The following is an 18,589-nucleotide window of genomic DNA, read 5'->3' on the forward strand; positions in this document are numbered from 1 at the left end:
ACACACACACCCATTAGTCTCATCAGTTTTTCACAAACTTGGTAAGGTTGCTTATGGATATGGTTTTCCTCCAAAGTTTTTCTGTAGTGGCAGTTTGTCCTCTTTCTAATGTCAGTTGAGCAAAAATGAAGCACTCCAGTAGTCTTTAGTTGTTTATTTAATTTTCCAGGACAGGAAGATGCTCTCTTTGGCCCAGCAGATGTTGCAGGACAGCCGCACTAAGATGGAGCTGTTGCGTATGCAGATTATCAAAGTCAGCCAAGCCAGAGATGGGGAGCGGGATGGCACTCATGGTAAATCTTACTACACACACACAGTTTTAGTCTGGGCTTTATCATATTTACCTTCATCCAATAAAATGCATTACTAAAGGAATTAACTGTTGCAGATTCTATAGGAGTAGTCTCACAGTGACCACTCGTCATCATTATGTTTAAACTTCTTTTTACAAAGCACGTCGCATATTTGAAAAAAAAAAGTAATGCTATGGAAGCGTTAAAGGGGAACTTCGTTTTTTTCAACCTGGGGTCTGTTTTCATATGTCATTTCATACATGTGAGTGATGGAGAAATGAATTTTCGACATAGCTCCAGTATTTAGCCAGGCAGGCAGCTTCGCAGCTCAGCTAGCGAAAAGTATGGGGCAACTTGCCCCCCCGCGTCAAAGTCCGCCTTAACGTGCTTTTTTTTTCCCCCCACACTGACCGGCTCGGATAGTCTCAACGAGTGTCCCACAACATACTAGAGATGAGAAGTGAACGAAAACCTCCACATTATTTGGCGATCGCTATTTGTTGTGGTCTGTATCCAAATCTCAGGATGCTAGAAAGCAAATCTCGTTCCGAAATCGCGCGATAGTATGTTGTGGGACACTATCCGAGCCAGTCAGTGTGGGGGGAAAAAAGCACGTTAGGGCGGACTTTGACGCGGGGGGGCAAGTTGCCCCATACTTTTCGCTAGCTGAGCTGCGAAGCTGCCTGCCTGGCTAAGTACTGGAGCTATGTCGAAAATTCATTTCTCCATCACTCACATGTATGAAATGACATATGAAAACAGACCCCAGGTTGAAAAAAAACAAAGTTCCCCTTTAAGTGTTATGCTGTGTCCACAACTTTTAAATTCTTCTCATGGTCTTCAGCAAATGGGGTTTGGTCAGGGGTTAGAGACATAAAGAGCTCACAGATCAGCAAGCTATCTCCATGAAAACTGAGCGCACTCCATTTGCCAATAAATACAATGGAATGTGGTTGAAAGCTCAGGGAAAGTCTAATATTAGCGTCTTGAGTTGACATTTTTCAGGCAAACGGGTGTTTTTAAGATTGATGATGAACTGCTTGTGATCCATAATGGCAATTTTTTTTTTTAAGTTATTTTACTGGATTATGCTCAGCCTTATATTAAAGTGGATTTTGTGAAACTCTTCAATACATTGTGCTATATGGATTCTGGCAGTGTATTTGTCTGCATACCTTATAATGAGAAAAAGGATTTTTTTTTTTTTGGCTCTATAAGTTATTACTTAGGAATAAATAGAGTTAAATCCTGTTTAAATCATCAAGAGCACATCTTTCCACATTTTGAGCATGAAACAAAATGAGTTAATTCACTAATGTTCGGTAGATGTTTTGCTGGTATAAATGTGTGACGGCATAGTTTTAAAAGGATAGTGCTTATTGTATGTGTTCTCAAATGTGATGATGACACCCGATTTGATATGCTCCCCTTGTCCTCAGGTCACCCTGAGGATATGGTCAGTCCTCTGGAACTGCGCGTGGCTGAACTCATGCACCATATGAAGATTGAACTGGCTGTAGCAGAGGGTGCCAAAAATGTGGTGAAACAGCTTAGTGGGCGTAAAAACCAGGACCGCCGTATACTTGGAGAGGTGGGCGCCCCAGTGTAGTACTCCCTTACCTTAGATTTTAGTCTGTCACCCTTACAGCTGCAACTAACAAGAATACTGATCGCTATACATAATTAGAGACTGAACAATTTTGAGATTTTTATCAAGATGGTCCAGACCAAAGTTTTTCTTTTGGCAATATATGGCCATATTCCAACATGGTTGGACATAGACCATGTTTATCAGTCTGTTTAAAGTGACAAAATTCAAGACATTTTCACATAGGTCACTTTTCTTGTAATGTTCCTCACTGCTTCTTTCAGACAAACCCCTACAATACTGGAGAGAACTCTTTTAAGAATGTGATATTTGTAATTCATGCAAGATTAGACAATATATCAAGTGATGTATAATGCATAATAATGTAACAACAGACTAAATCTAAGCTGAGTTTATTACTGATTTCTTGGGATTTCTTGGACTGATTTCTTGCTCTCTTGAGACAAATTTAAAATTACAAGAATTTAATAAAGTTACAGCTCTTGTTCCACTTGCACAAATGCACGCAACGCTCTCTCTTTGCTGCAGGTGTTCAATATATGCAGACAGAATAGTTCTAAACAGCTGAAAGCAACAAATGTCAGCTTCTACTGACATTTTGTGTGGGGGAAAAAAATCTATTGGTGAGTGTCAGCAAACTCATTTGTTAGTGTCTGTTTACATTGTAGACATTTAATTTTATACTCTAATAGATTTGAAATTGTGGAACAAATTGAGTGAGAAAGATGTGTTGCGATTTTGGAACACAAACTGTCTTTTGTGCCGTGTGATATTTTTGGCTGACAATTAGTAATGATGTGGAAAAATCTTTCCCTAAATCCCTTCATTCTACTCCAAGTACCACTGCTTGTGCGTGCCTATCCGTTAATGAGTTCATTCAGTTCAGATTTGTGTCATGCTGAAATAAATTTCAGAAATACCGAGCTAGTAAACTTGCTGGCACGTTTATGGAATCGTGACCAGGGTTAACATTCAGACATAAAGCCAAACTGTTCTCCTCATGTTTCAGTGAGCACCATGCTCACTTCCTGAAGTGTACTTTTCTTGAATTCAGCCAGGTGAGCTGCCACTCAGGGTCACAGTTTATCAGTTAAATAATTTGTTACATAGCAGCCTTCCTCAGATCGAATCCTGAACTCCATCACCTCTGTTAGGATTTTTTTGTTTTACTGTTGGTAACATAAATGATCATCACATATGGACAGAATTTTCAATGTTTACAAAATTATAATCAAGCTAGATCATTAGTCATTTGGGCAGTTTAGTAAGGTTGCTGTTAGTTTAAATTAAATATTTTCTTTATCAGTATTACCTCACTTGGTAATGTCCAGTCTTGTGTGAATGACAAATGTCGCGTGCGTACTGATCGAATAGACAAGAATAGCTTTATCATCACCACATGTGGTGGCATGACGAAAGATAAATTGTTGCAACTGGACGGAGCATTGGTATCAAGCAAAATGAAATAACAATAATAATAAAATCAAATATAAACATAAAGCAAGACTTTAAAAAGAATTACAATATATGCAAAGGAGGCAAGATGCACTACCGAGTCAAAAAAAAGTTGCACACTAATATTTTGTTTGACTGCCTTTTGCTTTGAGCATGGCACTCATTTGCTGTGGCATTGTTTTGATAAGCTTCTTCAATGTCAGCATTTGTTTCTGTCCAGAGAAGCATTCATTTTTCACCAAGATATTATTATTATTATTATTATTGTTATTATTATTATTATTATTATTATTATCAGTTTATTTAAAAAGGGACCATGTACAGTATTAACCATAAATGTTTCCATTTGATGCATTGTATCAGAGTTAGTTTTATGCTAATTTCCATCTGCAGTCCCTTATCTAATCTTGATGATGGGAGAGTTGGACCGCTGCACAAAGTCTTCTCTAGCACAGCCCAAAGATTCTTAGTGGGGCTGAGGGCTGGACTCTGTGGAGGCCAATCCATGTGTGAAAATGATGTCTCATGCTTCCTGAACCACTCATTCACAATGTGAGCCCCATGAATCCTGGCATTGTCATCTTGAAACATGTCCATGCTTATCAGGAAGAAAAACTCCATTGATGGAAAGACCTGGTCATTCAGTATATTCAGGTAGTCAGCTGACCTCATTCTTTGGGCACATAATGTTGCTGAACCAGATCATAACCCTAACCCCCACAGACTTGTAGGCACTAGCCATGATGAGTGTATCACTTCATTCAACTCCCACCTTTCTTTGAAGAGGGTAAATCTGGACTCATCAGACCACATGACCAACCACATTTGTTCCTCGAAGATGATGGTTTCACCACCATCTTTCAGGTTTTGATAATGCATTGGACAGATCTTAACCTGATTTTTATTTTTAAAGTTATTTTTTTGGCCTTTTTTACAGCGGTTATTGACAGGTGCAGTGGAGATGGACAGGAAGGAGGGAGAAGGGTGGGGGGAAGACATGCAGCAAAAGGCAGCGAGCAGGAATTGAACCCGGACCACCACTGCATCGGGGAAGCCCCTGTACATGGGTCGCCTGCTTAACCCATTGAGCTATCCGGGCAACCCAACCTGATTTTAGTAGTTTCAGAAATCTCCTTAGTTGTTTTCAGGCCAATAATTTGACCCATCTGAGACAGATTGCCATCCTTTCCATAACCACAGAATATGTCTTCCAACACGGTTGTTTAAGAAATGAGAAGCTCCTCTCTCCATCAGCTAGGGTTGAATTAGTCATTGCCAATTGAAACATATTCATCACTGCAGTAATTATCCAGTGGAAGACTCTTACCTATTTGCTTAGTTAAATCCCTTTGGTGACTTTTTTTGGCTAGGCAGTGTATTTACAATACAGGGGTCCTCCCTATCACTGTGGAGGGTTTGTCTGAATGAAGCTGTGAAGAACAAATGTTATAAAGGTGACCTTATCTGAATGACAGAATACCATAACTTTAACAGATTAATAAAGCAAAGTTATGTATCACATGTCTGAGAAAGGCCTATGAAAAATGAGAAATGATCTTTATGGATAACATGATGACAACTTAAAGTTTTTGAGGAAGTAAAATTTTGGACTGTCTAGTTAAAATGTCCTGTCCTATAATTGATACATGCCATTAGTCCGTCCAGTTAATTATGTGGTGCAGTGATCAACTCTGTTATCTGTGGAAAAACTGTACAATATCTGTGCAATGCAACAGTGTGAGACGGGTTCACAAAACTTTCAATGACTCCTACAAAGTTGCTTATATATGATTGATTGACTGGTTGATTAATGTACACTACTGGTCAAAAGTTATAGAACATCTCAATTTTTCCAGTTTTTTTAATTGGAAATGATGTATGTTTATGTGCCATTGTACTCTGAAATGAAAGCATACAACAATTTAACAAGGAGAAACTTGTAAATTTCTATGGTCATTTTGCTCTATTGCAGCCTTGTAAAAAGCTCCAGCCTTGTATTCCTTAAGAGTGTTGTGTGTCCCTCAGGCCCAGTCACGAATGCAAGACTCATCTCAGAAGGTGGATTTGTTGCGACTGTCTTTGGAAAGACGTTTAAGAGAGCTGCCTCAGGACCATCCCACACACACTGCAATTAAGGAGGTGTTAGTTGTGGGAACCTCACCTTCCTACGGTACTCCACAGAAACAGTCCAGTGCTCCATCGTCTTCATCCTTCTTCAAACCAGCCAGTTTAACAGGTTGATTGTTCAACTTTAATCTATTCACAATACTTTTATTTATTAAATTATCTTCCCTTGCCATGTTCCTTTAAACAGATTGATGGTTTTCATTAACTTAAAATAATTATTTGAATTGATAGCTGAAATGCTTTTTCTCAGGTCGATTAGAGGTATGTTTAATGGGTTGCCAAGACTTACTGGAGTCGGTACCTGGCCATGGTAGTATGACCAGTGTCTCCACAACACCTGGGAGCCTCTCAAATGGAAAGTCTCTGAAGGTGAGAGCCGGCCTATCAGGACGCAGTGCCAGTGGCAAGTCAACCAAGGCTGATGACCTGTCCTGTAAGTTAAAGCACAATAGCTTTTTTTTCCAGCATTTTTCTTCTCTCTGTATTGGGAAAGGCATATTCACCAATGCACAGGGGCATACAGTGCTGTTCAAAAGTTTGGCTTACCAAGAAATGTCCTTATTTTTGAAAGAAAAGCATTTTTTTTTCAGTGAAGGTAATGCCTGCACAGATTAACATCATATACACCACTGTTCAAAGTTTGGAATCACTTAGAACTCTTGAAGATAATATTAAATGAATTGGAAATACAGTTTAGACATTGTTTATGTGGTTGGTAAATGATTACTCTAGATGGAAACAGCTGATTTTCAATGGAATATCTACATAGGGGTACAGTTCCAGCAACCATCACTCCTGTGCTCTAATTGTACATTCTGTTAACTAATCATGTTGAAAGGCTAATTGATGATTAGAAAACCCTTGTGCATTTATATAAGACATGAATAAAAGTGTGAATTTTCATGGAAAACATAAAATTGTCTGAGTGACCCCAAACTTTTGAATGATAGTGTATATTGATATGAAATTGTTGTAAAGCACCTTCTTGCCTTCCGCGAGTTCATCACAAGAACTGTGACCTGAATTTCTGTCATACATTTACCACACAAGCCAGTTTCATTCACTTTAGTCAACTACCATAGCATTATATTTTTATCTTTATCTACACACCACAGAATAATAAGAAAGTAAACAGCATCCTTTGCAGCTTTTACTAAACTGATGTTTACATTTTCAATTAAATTTTCATTAAAATATAAAAGAAAACGCAGAAAGACAACATATAAATTCAACCAATCCACCTACCTGTCAAATAAGACAAAGAAGAATTCTTAGTGTAGTTCCTTGTAGTTTTTGAAGAAATGTATGGATCAAAGCAGTTAAAACCTAGGGTAAATTAGTCAAACCTTGAGAAGAAGCCTAATAGTTTCATTAGCTTGCAGTAAGAACTGAAGATGAGCCAGATGAGTGTATCACCACTCAAGTCTTCTCTCATCTGGGTTTTGGCCTAAATCAAATTCCTGTATCAAAATGTGTCTTTTGTGTTTCAGTGGATATAAGTGCTGTGCTGAAAGTAGACAACAGGATTGTGGGTCGCACACACTGGAGACAGCTGGGCAAGGAGGCCTGGGGCCAGAGCTTCAGCATTGAATTGGAACGGGTCAGTGGCTTTCACTTCCAACAGCAACTATAATGCCTTAACGATGTATGAAAGACATCCCGAATATAGAATGATGGCATTAAACTAATTTTATTTAGGAGTCTTTTGAGCTCAGGTTCAGATATTCTGCTCTCCAGGCTTCTTGATGAGTTTGTATTTTAACTATCGCCAAGCTCTTTTTTTTTTTCTTTGCTGCTTGATACAGATACAAAAAGTAAACTCATAGTTCTCATTTTCCTTTACTAATCTGTAGAGAAGTCAGTCTGATAGAACTAAATTTACTGAATTTAGTTCTTGAATGCATATTTTTAAAAACTTTATTTAAAGGACCCAAAGTTTGTTGACATGTAGGCTCAACATGTGAACAGCAATGTGTGAGGAACAGAGAGGAGTCACTGAGAAAAAAAGAATTGACTGGAAAAAAGAAATGCAACATCAGCTCAAAAAAACAACACATGTAGATAAAATCCATTAATCTTGGAAAAATCTGTTTGCATAGTAAGTCAGGCTTTTGAAATGTAAGACCACATTTCAATTTCCTCTTGGGTCTCAATTTCTGGCCAACATATTGGAAATAAGCAGGTATCTCTATGTCACTGCTGGAAAGAGGGTATGCTAGTTGACAGGGGTGTTGTTGTAAAATGATTACAACAACCATGCAGCTCCAGTCAGGATACTGACCTCTTGTCTGCTCAACCAAATTTAAACGTAGTTCACTTGGAATGTTTATTTCCTAATGTTTCCTAATTGTTTTATCTGTTCCTCTGTACGGTGACCTTGAGTGTCTTGAAAGGCGCCTATAAATAAAATGTATTATTATTATTATTATTAATGAATTTTGTCCTGCTTGTGCACGGTTATGTAGATAGGCAATTTGTTTTCTTGAGTATTCAATTTACCACTCTTATTTCCCTGTTTCCATTTTCTATATTTCAGTGCATTGATGTGAGAAGTTGAATGTCAGTGCAATAGGTGCTATCAGGTCTTGTTACTAATAGGGTACTTCTTCACAAAATGTCATCTCAGTAAGCACTGGTGAACATCTTTTAGCTGCCTGAGAATAATATCACAGAACTCTGACTTTTTGCTCGTCTATACATCAGAGTGGTCAAGTACATCTTTGATACTCTTGTCAGCCTCCTACTCCACCCATGTAATCCTACTGCTAATCCTCTGACATCTACTCTAATCTGACTTTACCCACACATGCCCAGCATTCCTGCATAAGACTTGGATTCTACTAATGCAGCTCTCATTCTCTCTGGCTGACTGTCCCTGTTTCCCGAAAGGGAAAGTCAGTGATTATATACATGTAGGTCCGTTTACTTCCATGCAGCCTGTGAAAACAGTTGTATATTTTATTCTGTGGCAATGGGGAAGTTTTGTCAAGACTGAGAAAATATATGTGGTGATATCATAGTGATATAATCAGGATTACCTCAGATTAAGACTATAAACTAAAACAATGACTGTGTTTACACACACTTAGGAAACAGGTTTACAGATAGTTTAAAGAACACGCTATGCTGTTGAGCCATAATTTAAGAATATGTCCAAAACTTCTCTGCTGAAGTAAAGTTTTCTTTCATGCGCTGTATACGGGGTTGTAAAGATGATAATGCAGTGAGATGCATCCTTCAATTTAATAAAATTGGACTTAAATTAAAAAGAAAAGATCTAAGTGCTTGTTCAAATGTAGAAAACCGCGCCTCCCTCTAAACATTAGAGTGTCTAAGGTTAGAGCTACAACGGATGACTGCAGATGTGTTCCTAATGAATTTTGTCCTGCCTGTGTGATGTAACACTGAGTTCTTTGACTAACTTTAAAGCAAATGTGCCAAATGAGTATGGAAGATGTGAGCTACGCATGAAGGGTCTACATAGTCACTATGGGAAATACAGAATCCAATGTTGTTGTATTTTCTTTTTTTAATTTACACTACCGTTCAAAGGTTTGGGGTCAACCAGGCAATTTTATGTTTTCCATGAAAACTCACATTTTTATTCATGTGCTAACAGAATTGCACAATGGTTTTCTAATCATCAATTAGCCTTTCAATACGATTAACTAAACACAATGTACAACTAGAACACAGGAGTGATGGTTGCTGGAAATGGGCCTCTGGACCCCAATGTAGATATTCCATTAAAAATCAGCTGTTTCCAGCTAGAATCATCATTTATCACATAAACAATGTCTAGACTGTATTTCTAATTCATTGAATAAAAGCATTTTTTCCAAAATAAAAGCATTTCTAAGTGACCCCAAGCTTTTCAATGGTAGCGTATATTTTATTTAACAATTTTACAATGCAATGTCAAACCATTGCATTATTTAACCTTAAATGAAAAAAACAAAACAAAAACGTTTTACATGGTGGAAAGGTGGAAAGATTGGGGTGTGTAAGTATGTGACAGGGAAGGCTGTAATAATGGATGGCATTGATTGAAACAAATCATCAAATGTACCAAATGCAATAATTAAGATTTGTTAAAAATGCTTAATTGAATTCTAAAGTGTATCAATATTTGTATCTTGTGCTGATTTTTAGTCTAGAGAGCTGGAAATTGCTGTGTACTGGAGAGACTGGCGAGCTTTAAGTGGGGTAAAGTTCCTGCGATTGGAGGACTTCCTGGATAATCAGCGACATGGCATGTGTCTCCAGCTGGAGCCTCAGGGCATCCTCTTCATTGAGGTTCTCACTTGTTTACTTACTGCTGTGTTACCTGCATGTCTTTATAACCAAATTACACTAAAAATCATCATAGAGCAGACATAATTTATGCTTTCAGCCTACTACTAAATCTTATCTTGCCAACTACACACCATTACATGTCTGTGTACAAATTGTTGTATTAAACTGAGCATAAAAATAGGAAATAAAAAGAAGATTATGTTGTGACTAAAATATATTCAGCACACATCTTTTCCCAATGTCAAAGCCACCAATATATAAACCAGCTCCTCTATTTATTTTCAGGTGCAATTCATCAATCCTGTCATTGAACGCCGCTCCAAACTTCAGAGGCAGCAGAGAATATTTCCTAAAGAAAAAGGTGGTACCATTTGTTTATATTGATTTTGTGTTTCTTTAAATGTTATTGTTATTGGATCTATGTTGTCTAGCTACTGACAGCTTCACGTGTGGTTTTCCAACATTTTTAAATGTAGTTGTATGACCTAAATTTGGATTATTGGCATTTAACTCTTATGAATTGTGTTTACTGTCAAAATGCATAAATGCCTGACCTTCAAACCATTTAAATAGACAAAACGACCCAAAGCAATACAACAGATATGGTTACTTGTGCACTAGTATCCTAGTTATGACTTTGATTTTGTATCACTTGACCCAAGTTTCTGAGCATTCTTTGTTATGATGGATGAGACACAATGCACAACTACACACAGATGATGAGAAACCTTACAATCACTTGGATAGGGATATGAATGACTTGACTTTTTTCATGTTCCATCAAGTACAGAATACGATCAAAGGCATAGACTTTTGACAGCTATCAAACATAAACTTTTAGGAGGTGCAATAATTACAGAAAAAATATCACTCTTTATATTTTAATGTAAACAGTGTAGCTCAGATTTCTACTTTTTTTTTTTTGCTTACAGGGAGAGACTTCCTTCGTGCTGCTCAAATGAACATGAATTTTGCGACTTGGGGTCGTTTGATGATGAGTATCCTACCTCCTTGCAGCTCCCTGGAGCCCATGAGCCCTCCATTAGCAGGCTCTAACAGTGGCCCCACATCTTCTGTTACTTCTCCGGCACAGTAAGGCTTTGCGATTTCTGCAGACGCTGTGACCCGGAAACATCACTTTGTCACGTCTATGAAAGAGCAGTTTCATAGACTGACAAAGTCTGTGAGCTAGTAACTTCTTTGCTTAGCTTTCTTTGATGACTTGAGGCTGTTTTTCTACCCATTCATGTTATCTGAGGCCAAAAATATTGTGGCTTTAACAGAGGGCTGTTACTAGCTTTATCACTGACCTGCATTTAGAGTTAAAAGAAGTCAGAATAGTTGTGTATTGATATTGCTGTATTTAAGGTTATAAAAATAGCATTACTAAAGGATAGCAGCAGTGAAAGTTTATTATAAATTATTATTATAAATTTGTATATTTATCAAATAATATAAAATATCAAATAAGGAGAAATGTTTATTAATGTGGTAATATGTGTGTGTGTGTGTGTGTGTGTGTGGGGGGGCAGGAGCAGGAGGTGCAATGGATTTTGACTGCTTAATCACACTTAGGAAATTAAAGGTGCATCCAGCTAGTCAGCACCATTAACACTAACATAGATAGCAAAGCAGCATTAAAACCAGCATCACTGCAGAAAGGCAGCTAAGTCATGAATTGTCCCTTCTTTTTAGAGAACCACCTGTGGCGAGTCTCAATTTTAGTGAAGATCCACCAAGCAGCTCTCCACATTTCCTAAGAAAGAGCAACAAAGAATCTCCACTGGTAAGCAAGTCAGGCTGACAAATGCTTTCCCTCATGTCTCTGTTGTGCTTTGCTTTATTTTTCCTTGTGGTTTAGTGATTCAGTTGATTTCTGTTCTCTATTTTGCTGAAAAAACAGTCTCCTGATGAGAACAAGCGCCTAAAGCCCAAGAGACAACCCTCTATTCATCCCCCACAGTAAGTCATAGTGATTGTGTTACATTTGTTTTCATTGTTCAGTTTTGTGATTTTTGTTGATTATTACTATATCTGTTTTATGGTTCTTCCCAATGTTTCTGAGTGTGATGGTTTTTTGGTATCAAAAAACTCTTAGCATAGCATGATAAATGAAACATGTATTTAGTTCTATAAGTTTGTTCCAAATTCTGGCTGATCTTTAAACCACAAGACTTACATGTCATGAACAGACACTGTTCTGCCGCTGTGGAATATCTGCAAACCTTCTATTTGCAACCAAAAAGAAAGTTCTCTTTATGGTCGATGTGAGAGTAGGAACTTTGTAAGTTGTTTAGCAATTTTGAAGTAAGAAACGTTACCTCTTTGCAAAGCTGTTTAATTCATTCTGAAAATAAAGACCGTGCATCTAGGGGTGCTCAGTGAAACAATTAATTAATTTTTCAGCAGCTATACATGTCCACATTTGTGTTGTCATGCAGGAGGAGTGATGGACTTCAGATGGAAGACTTCCAGTGCATTTCAGTCCTAGGAAGGGGTCACTTTGGAAAGGTATGCATGTCTTTGTCTTCGTGTACTTGTGCACTGTATTTGTAAAGTTGCCAGAAACAGCATTAGGAAAAAAGCACACCAAGCACTCACTAGTGAAATTGATAATCCTTGGTGCTTCAATAGAAGACAGCAGGACTTCTCTTTTTGGTGCTTGAAGATACTTCTCTTCATTCAAGAGGTTCCCTCAGTTCTAACTGACTGGTTGGGAGTCACAGGTCTTTCTTCTCACCCTTAAATTGCATGGCTCGTGGCCTATTATTGACCAAAAGCTCACATTCCCAAGGTATAAATGGTTATGAAACTGTTGGGAGAAATGACTCAAAGGAGTGTCCCTTCATTATCTAAAGAGTAAGAGACACTGCTTCGAGGACAACAATGCCCACATTCTGTACAGATGGTTTTTGAGAGTAGTGTTAAACTGGAACAGCTACTTAGGGGAGAGAGTCTACGAAACCCTTTACCGTGTACTTAAAATACGGTCTTGAGTTCCTTCTACAGACAGTTTAATCACCTTGAGTCATCCCTCCTCTAGCACTTTCCCAACCATTCACACCTCAGCCCATGTGTCAGTTAGAACTAAGGAAGCCTTTTGAATGACAGGTGAAATACCTTCAAGACCAATAAAGACAAGTCCAGTTACTTTTTTTTTTTTTGCAAAATATATTTTTTTGCCTTTATTTTGATAGTAGCAGTGAAGAATGACAGGAAACGGGGAGAAGAGTAGGGGGAAGACATGCAGCAAAGGGCTGTGGGCAGGAATCGAACCCAGGCCACTGCATCGGAGACCAGCCCCTGTACATAGGTCGCCCGCTTAACCCGATGAGCTATACAGACACCCAGTCCAATTACCTTCTACTGAAACACTTTGGATCACCATGTATCTACACAGTGAAATGTTAATGAGTGTTCTCCTCTCATCTCTGCTCTACATCATTCCCTTTCAGCTCACTTCTGTATCTCAGAGCAAGTCAAATGTTTTACAAAAAGATGTGAAGTTAATAATAGTTAAACATCCTGCATTTTGTAAATGATTCCTAGGTGCTGCTAGCAGAGTATAAGAAGTCTGGCAAATTGTATGCCATCAAGGCCCTGAAGAAAGGTGACATCGTGACACGCGATGAAGTTGACAGGTAAGCAATCTGTCAGCTAACTTGATTATAGTTTAAATACTTATTGACACTACACTACAGTTTTCATGGTGGTCGAGTTCTTAGATAGACTCGCATGACTCAGCAAAAATTTTCCTTGTCATTAATCAAATCAAAATGGGCAAATTATGTCTAACTACTACAAAGTGAAAATGTTCTTCTACAAATACTGTATATTAATTTTATATTAATTGTGGCTGTGAATAACCTTTTCAAATGTGTCTGTGTTCAGCCTCATGTGTGAAAAGAAGATCTTTGAAGTGATTAACGGCACGCAGCATCCCTTCCTGGTGAACCTGTATGGCTGCTTCCAGACTGCAGATCATGTGTGCTTTGTGATGGCCTACTCACCTGGAGGAGACCTGATGACACACATTCACACCAGCATCTTCACTGAGAAACAGGCTAGGTGAGCTTCTCTCTGTAAACCACAGGTCCACTGACACACAGCAAAAATTACCCCTGTTGCTGTAATTTCCATTACTTTTCTCTGTGTTAAGGTTTTATTCCTCCTGTGTGCTGCTGGGTCTGGAGTTTCTCCACCAAAACAAAATAGTTTACCGGTGAGTCTTTGTAAAGCTGCTTTTTTTGCTGTTTCTTCATACTTACTCTCTGCATGCTGGGAGTCAGGCACAATGTGGTCTGTGTCTGTATGTTTGTGTCTGTATGTTTGTGTCTGTCAGGGATCTGAAGCTGGATAATCTGTTAATGGATGCTGATGGCTTTGTCAGGATAGCAGATTTTGGCTTGTGCAAAGAAGGTAGGAAAAAGGGAATTTTATGCAATTTTCACAATTTCAGCCCTTGCTACTGTGTATGAGAGTTAAAGGCAGTGACTTTATCATGATCTCCATATCTGGAAAAATATTAAAACTGGAAAATACTGTTTTACTCCTGGTGCACGTGCAACCTGAAACAACCTACGGAACAATAAAGCTGGACTAATGTTATCCTTTGGGCAATTCAGGTTTTTCGTTTAATCTTATTTTACTTCTTGCTGTTAATTCAATGAAGCCTTTGTTTTTAAACTTGCTCTAAATATTGTTTTTATTATTATTTTACTTACTTTGCCTTTTAACATTTTATTGTTATTCAAATTTCTTCTTTGTGTGCCTACAGCTTTCTTTTCTTAATTGGCTACACTGTAAATGAGGCCGTCATACTTCAATATATTCTTAGTTTAAATAAAGATTGCATTAATATTAACAGTGTAACTTGCCTGAAGTAAATATGTAGATATGTAAGTATAACTGTACTGTGTGTAGGAATGGGCCATGGGGATCGCACCTCAACATTCTGTGGCACACCAGAATTCCTGGCTCCAGAGGTTCTGACAGACAACAACTACACTCGCAGTGTGGACTGGTGGGGTCTGGGGGTCCTCATCTATGAGATGCTGGTGGGGGAGGTGAGTACAAACCATGGACTGTAAAGATAGACACAGGCAGGTGAGATCTTATCCATTGGTTTGCATTGGAGTTCAGTTTATGTTTGGCACTCTACTACAATAGCAAACACTACCTTAGTGGAAACACCGACCTGTCCACTCTTGTGCTACAAGTCTGCTAATCTACTGTTGTACTGATGTAATATTACATAACTGCATCCTGTGAGGCTCTTGTTAGTGTAACATCTTAACCAAAATCACAGTGGAACTGCATGACTGGATAAAGATCAGTTTATTATTTGAAGAGAAGCCCCAAATGTCTGGGACAGGAAGGAGCAGTACAGTACAGTACAGTACAATACAATGACTTTATTCATCCCTGAAGGGAAATTCAGTTGTCTGGTCTCCTCTGTTTACTTTTGAATTAAATAGTCTGATTGCTGATGGTGTCACCAGTTGTGCCTTCCTTACCTCAGGGTAATTCTGGTCCAGCTCTCCGTCTAAAGGGTTAGATTCTATTTGCCTATTAGAATTCGCCTAACAGGATTCAGCAGAATGATTCTGCTGGTGTCGAGGAATACTCACCTAGGTTCTTACTGTCCTCCTCCAAACGTCTTACCCCTCTTATTTCAACAAATACTCTCTTACTAAGCAGCTCCCCTTGTAGCAGAATTGACTTATCGATCACGTTTGTTAACGACAGCTTTCCTCTTTTAACTGTTTGCACTTGGTGATATTCTGATATTCCAAGTGTTAACCTTTCCTGTTGTCTGCTTCCTGACCGTGGTCGGGAAGCACAGGGGAGAAACGTCTTCTCCAGGGCTGAAGTAGCTTCATTCAGGGCTAACTCCCCAGACTCGCCTCCACACTTGTTGCGGCGGTGGCACACACATACGCCAGAAAGACAGAGGCCGTCTTGCTGAAGAGAGGGGCTTTTATTTTTACTAATGCACTGTTATCAGCAACTTGCAATGGCTCACTGCCTGCCCCGGTCGCCGTCTCCGTCGTCTCTCAACTACGTCTTCTCTTACACACACCGGGCACCCGCCCGCTCGCTCCACTCGTGCACCCGCAGCGCGGCTCGGCCACGCGCACACACTCACTCACCCGCATTCACACACTGAGCTGCCTGAGCTACACCTGACAAGACACATCCCACAACACAAGGTTTGTTTTAGAGGTTTGGAATACTAACCTCAGGGGTAATGTTTAAATGACTCTTTGGACTAAGCAATCTTTAAGAACCATTAGATCTGATGCACACAATCAACTTAACTTTTTACCAGTATGTGGAATAGGTGAATCTTAATAATCCCATAAGTCTTCTCTTTAAATGCAATATAGCCAGTGGCGGCTGGTGGTGAAATTTGTTGGGTGGGCTAACACACCTGCAAAAGCAACATCACCTATGATACACACAGTTACATCAATTACACGTACACTATACTTTTTTAGTGCTCTACATCAACACTCTCTCTCACTCACACACACACACACACACACACACACACACACACACACACACACACACACACACACACACACACACACACACCACTACAAAACGTGTTCCAACTGCAACGACTGCCCACAGATAGCCTGCTGCAACTGTCTTATTACAACTGTTTGGCGACATGTAGTGCAAAACACGCCTTCAGTACAACAGATGACCTCAGCAAAAACAAGGTGTCACAGTCCTTTAACAGGTCAACATGGGCCTACCTTATTTGAAAAGAAGCTCACATCGATGGCCGATGTGATCCCAGTCTCTTAACTTCCAGCTTTTCCTCCAAAGACATTGAGGAAAATGGACATGAAAGCAAATAATCCACTTCGTTCATGCTAACGCCCACCATAGTGGGGCGTTACACTCGGACTCCCTGTCAGAGTCCGAGTGTAAATGGCGTGTCCGAGGCGTCGCGGTCACATGATGCCGTTGGTGACGTACTGGAAGGAGTCGTAGAGTTTGGTGGTGATGGAGCGCATGGATCCGTTCACCAGAAGCTGCAGCTGCTCCTCCGTCAGAGAGGAGCAGGCTTTTTTCTTGCTGCGTCAAAGGCCTGTGGGCTGCCTGAAGTTAGCCCAAATGATCAGTAAATCACAGAGGCAGGACATGACACCTGTCAGTCACTTACAAGAATGAAATGAATGAAAGCCACCGCTGTATTAACTTGCTGCTATTGGTCAAAAATCAGTGGCCTGTGGGCTGCCTGAAGTTAGCCCAAATGATCAGTAAATCACGGGGGCGGGACATGACACCTGTCTGTCACTTACAAGAATGAAATGAATCAAAGCCACCGCTGTGTTAACGCGCTACTATTGGTCAAAAGAAGGTCAAATGAATGAAAGCGGACTGTATCTGCTGGGGCTGTAAAAAAATAAGTCCATTTAGAGATATTCTGTGTTTTTCTTTTGACTGATTGGTGCTGTTGCTACCTTTGTTTTCACCTAAACTTACAACAGATTGTTTTAAGTTATTTGAAAAATAATTTTCTCATCTTTTTTGTGTTGGCCTGGGAGGGCTTAGCCCTGTTAGTCCATTTATACCAGCCGTCCCTGAATATAGCCTTTATTGAATAGGGTTAGCATCAGTTCATGATTAAACAATTAATTATTTCTGATTATTTCTAACTTAACTAAACTGAGTGTACCTATGAATCTTCTCTAATTGTAAATTTAGGAGAGAGGGTGGACAGCTCTGCAGTTGGTGCCGCATCCGGTGTTGACCTGTTTCCGGTTGAACTCCTCCTATGACCAGCAGACTCAGTACAAAGTCTCTTTGTGGTACGAAGGGGGTCCTTCCTCGGCAGGGGGAGCGGAGAGGTCCTGAAGGCCAATTGTGGTCTGGCAATTCTTTGGTAGCAGTAACTGGAACACTCGTGCAGGCGTTCCAGCTGTCTTTCAGTTGGCAAGCGGCTGTGGAAAGTCCACGACTCTCCAGGTTGTGAGGAGTCCCTAGGCCTCCCAACCCTCTGCTGCTGCCTCCTGCGCCTCTCTAGATGTTGTAGGTACTTTCCTCGCTTCTTCTCTTTCGGATAATTGCAGACTGCTCAGGACTCTCCGTCTGGCAGAGTGTGGTCTTCACTTGCTGAACAAAGTTAGAACAACTTTGCTTCCAACGATGTCCTCAGCGAACTCTGCAGCCTAAGTCCAGCGTTGTCCTCACATCCTTTGGGCAAAAAGTCCAGTGACGACTCCTTAGAACTTTGGCAATGTTCTCTGTAGCAACACTCGGGCAGCTCCGGGGAACAACTCCGAATACAATGTCTTTGTCTCTCTCCTTTATACCCTTATCCTTAGCACACACACATTTACACACCTAGTACGCTCACTTGCTTAACTCATAAGGTTTACACACAGTTTTACTCATTTAACACATACACTTAGTGTATGGCGTAGTGGTTAGCACTTTCACCTTGCAGCAAGAAGATCCCCGGTTCAAATCCCGGGGTGGGCCTGGGATCTTTTTGCATGGAGTTTGCATGTTCTCCCTGTGCATGCGTGGGTTTTCTCCGGGCACTCCGGCTTCCTCCCACAGTCCAAAAATATGTTGAAGTTGATTGGTTACTCGAGATTGCCCGTAGGTGTGAATGTGAGTGTGCTTGTCTATATATGCCCTGCGACAGACTGGCGACCTGTCCCTGCCTTCGCCCGAGTCAGCTGGGATAGGCTCCAGCACCCCCCACGACCCTAGTGAGGATAAAGCGGTGTATAGAGAATGGATGGATGGACTTAGTGACACACTCAGTAACTAGCACATACAC

General features: G+C 39.9%; 1 protein-coding gene across 2 annotated transcripts in view; it reads left to right on the forward strand.

The window, feature by feature from the left end:
• The window catches only part of pkn3 (protein kinase N3), a 39,938-nt gene that overhangs the window by 9,105 nt on the left and 12,244 nt on the right, over window positions 1-18,589 (forward strand). For both annotated transcript variants that reach the window (XM_022220807.2, XM_051938372.1), the window contains exons 4-19: window positions 170-293; window positions 1,733-1,884; window positions 5,383-5,593; window positions 5,735-5,917; window positions 6,975-7,084; window positions 9,637-9,780; window positions 10,066-10,141; window positions 10,713-10,872; window positions 11,476-11,566; window positions 11,684-11,742; window positions 12,222-12,291; window positions 13,330-13,421; window positions 13,672-13,848; window positions 13,940-14,002; window positions 14,123-14,199; window positions 14,704-14,846. In XM_022220807.2, coding sequence (XP_022076499.1) covers window positions 170-293; window positions 1,733-1,884; window positions 5,383-5,593; window positions 5,735-5,917; window positions 6,975-7,084; window positions 9,637-9,780; window positions 10,066-10,141; window positions 10,713-10,872; window positions 11,476-11,566; window positions 11,684-11,742; window positions 12,222-12,291; window positions 13,330-13,421; window positions 13,672-13,848; window positions 13,940-14,002; window positions 14,123-14,199; window positions 14,704-14,846 — 1,932 coding nt within the window. The remainder of the gene's footprint in view (window positions 1-169; window positions 294-1,732; window positions 1,885-5,382; window positions 5,594-5,734; window positions 5,918-6,974; window positions 7,085-9,636; window positions 9,781-10,065; window positions 10,142-10,712; window positions 10,873-11,475; window positions 11,567-11,683; window positions 11,743-12,221; window positions 12,292-13,329; window positions 13,422-13,671; window positions 13,849-13,939; window positions 14,003-14,122; window positions 14,200-14,703; window positions 14,847-18,589) is intronic.

The sequence above is a fragment of the Acanthochromis polyacanthus genome, chromosome 18, assembly GCF_021347895.1.
Source record: "Acanthochromis polyacanthus isolate Apoly-LR-REF ecotype Palm Island chromosome 18, KAUST_Apoly_ChrSc, whole genome shotgun sequence".
Taxonomy (NCBI): Eukaryota; Metazoa; Chordata; class Actinopteri; family Pomacentridae; genus Acanthochromis; species Acanthochromis polyacanthus.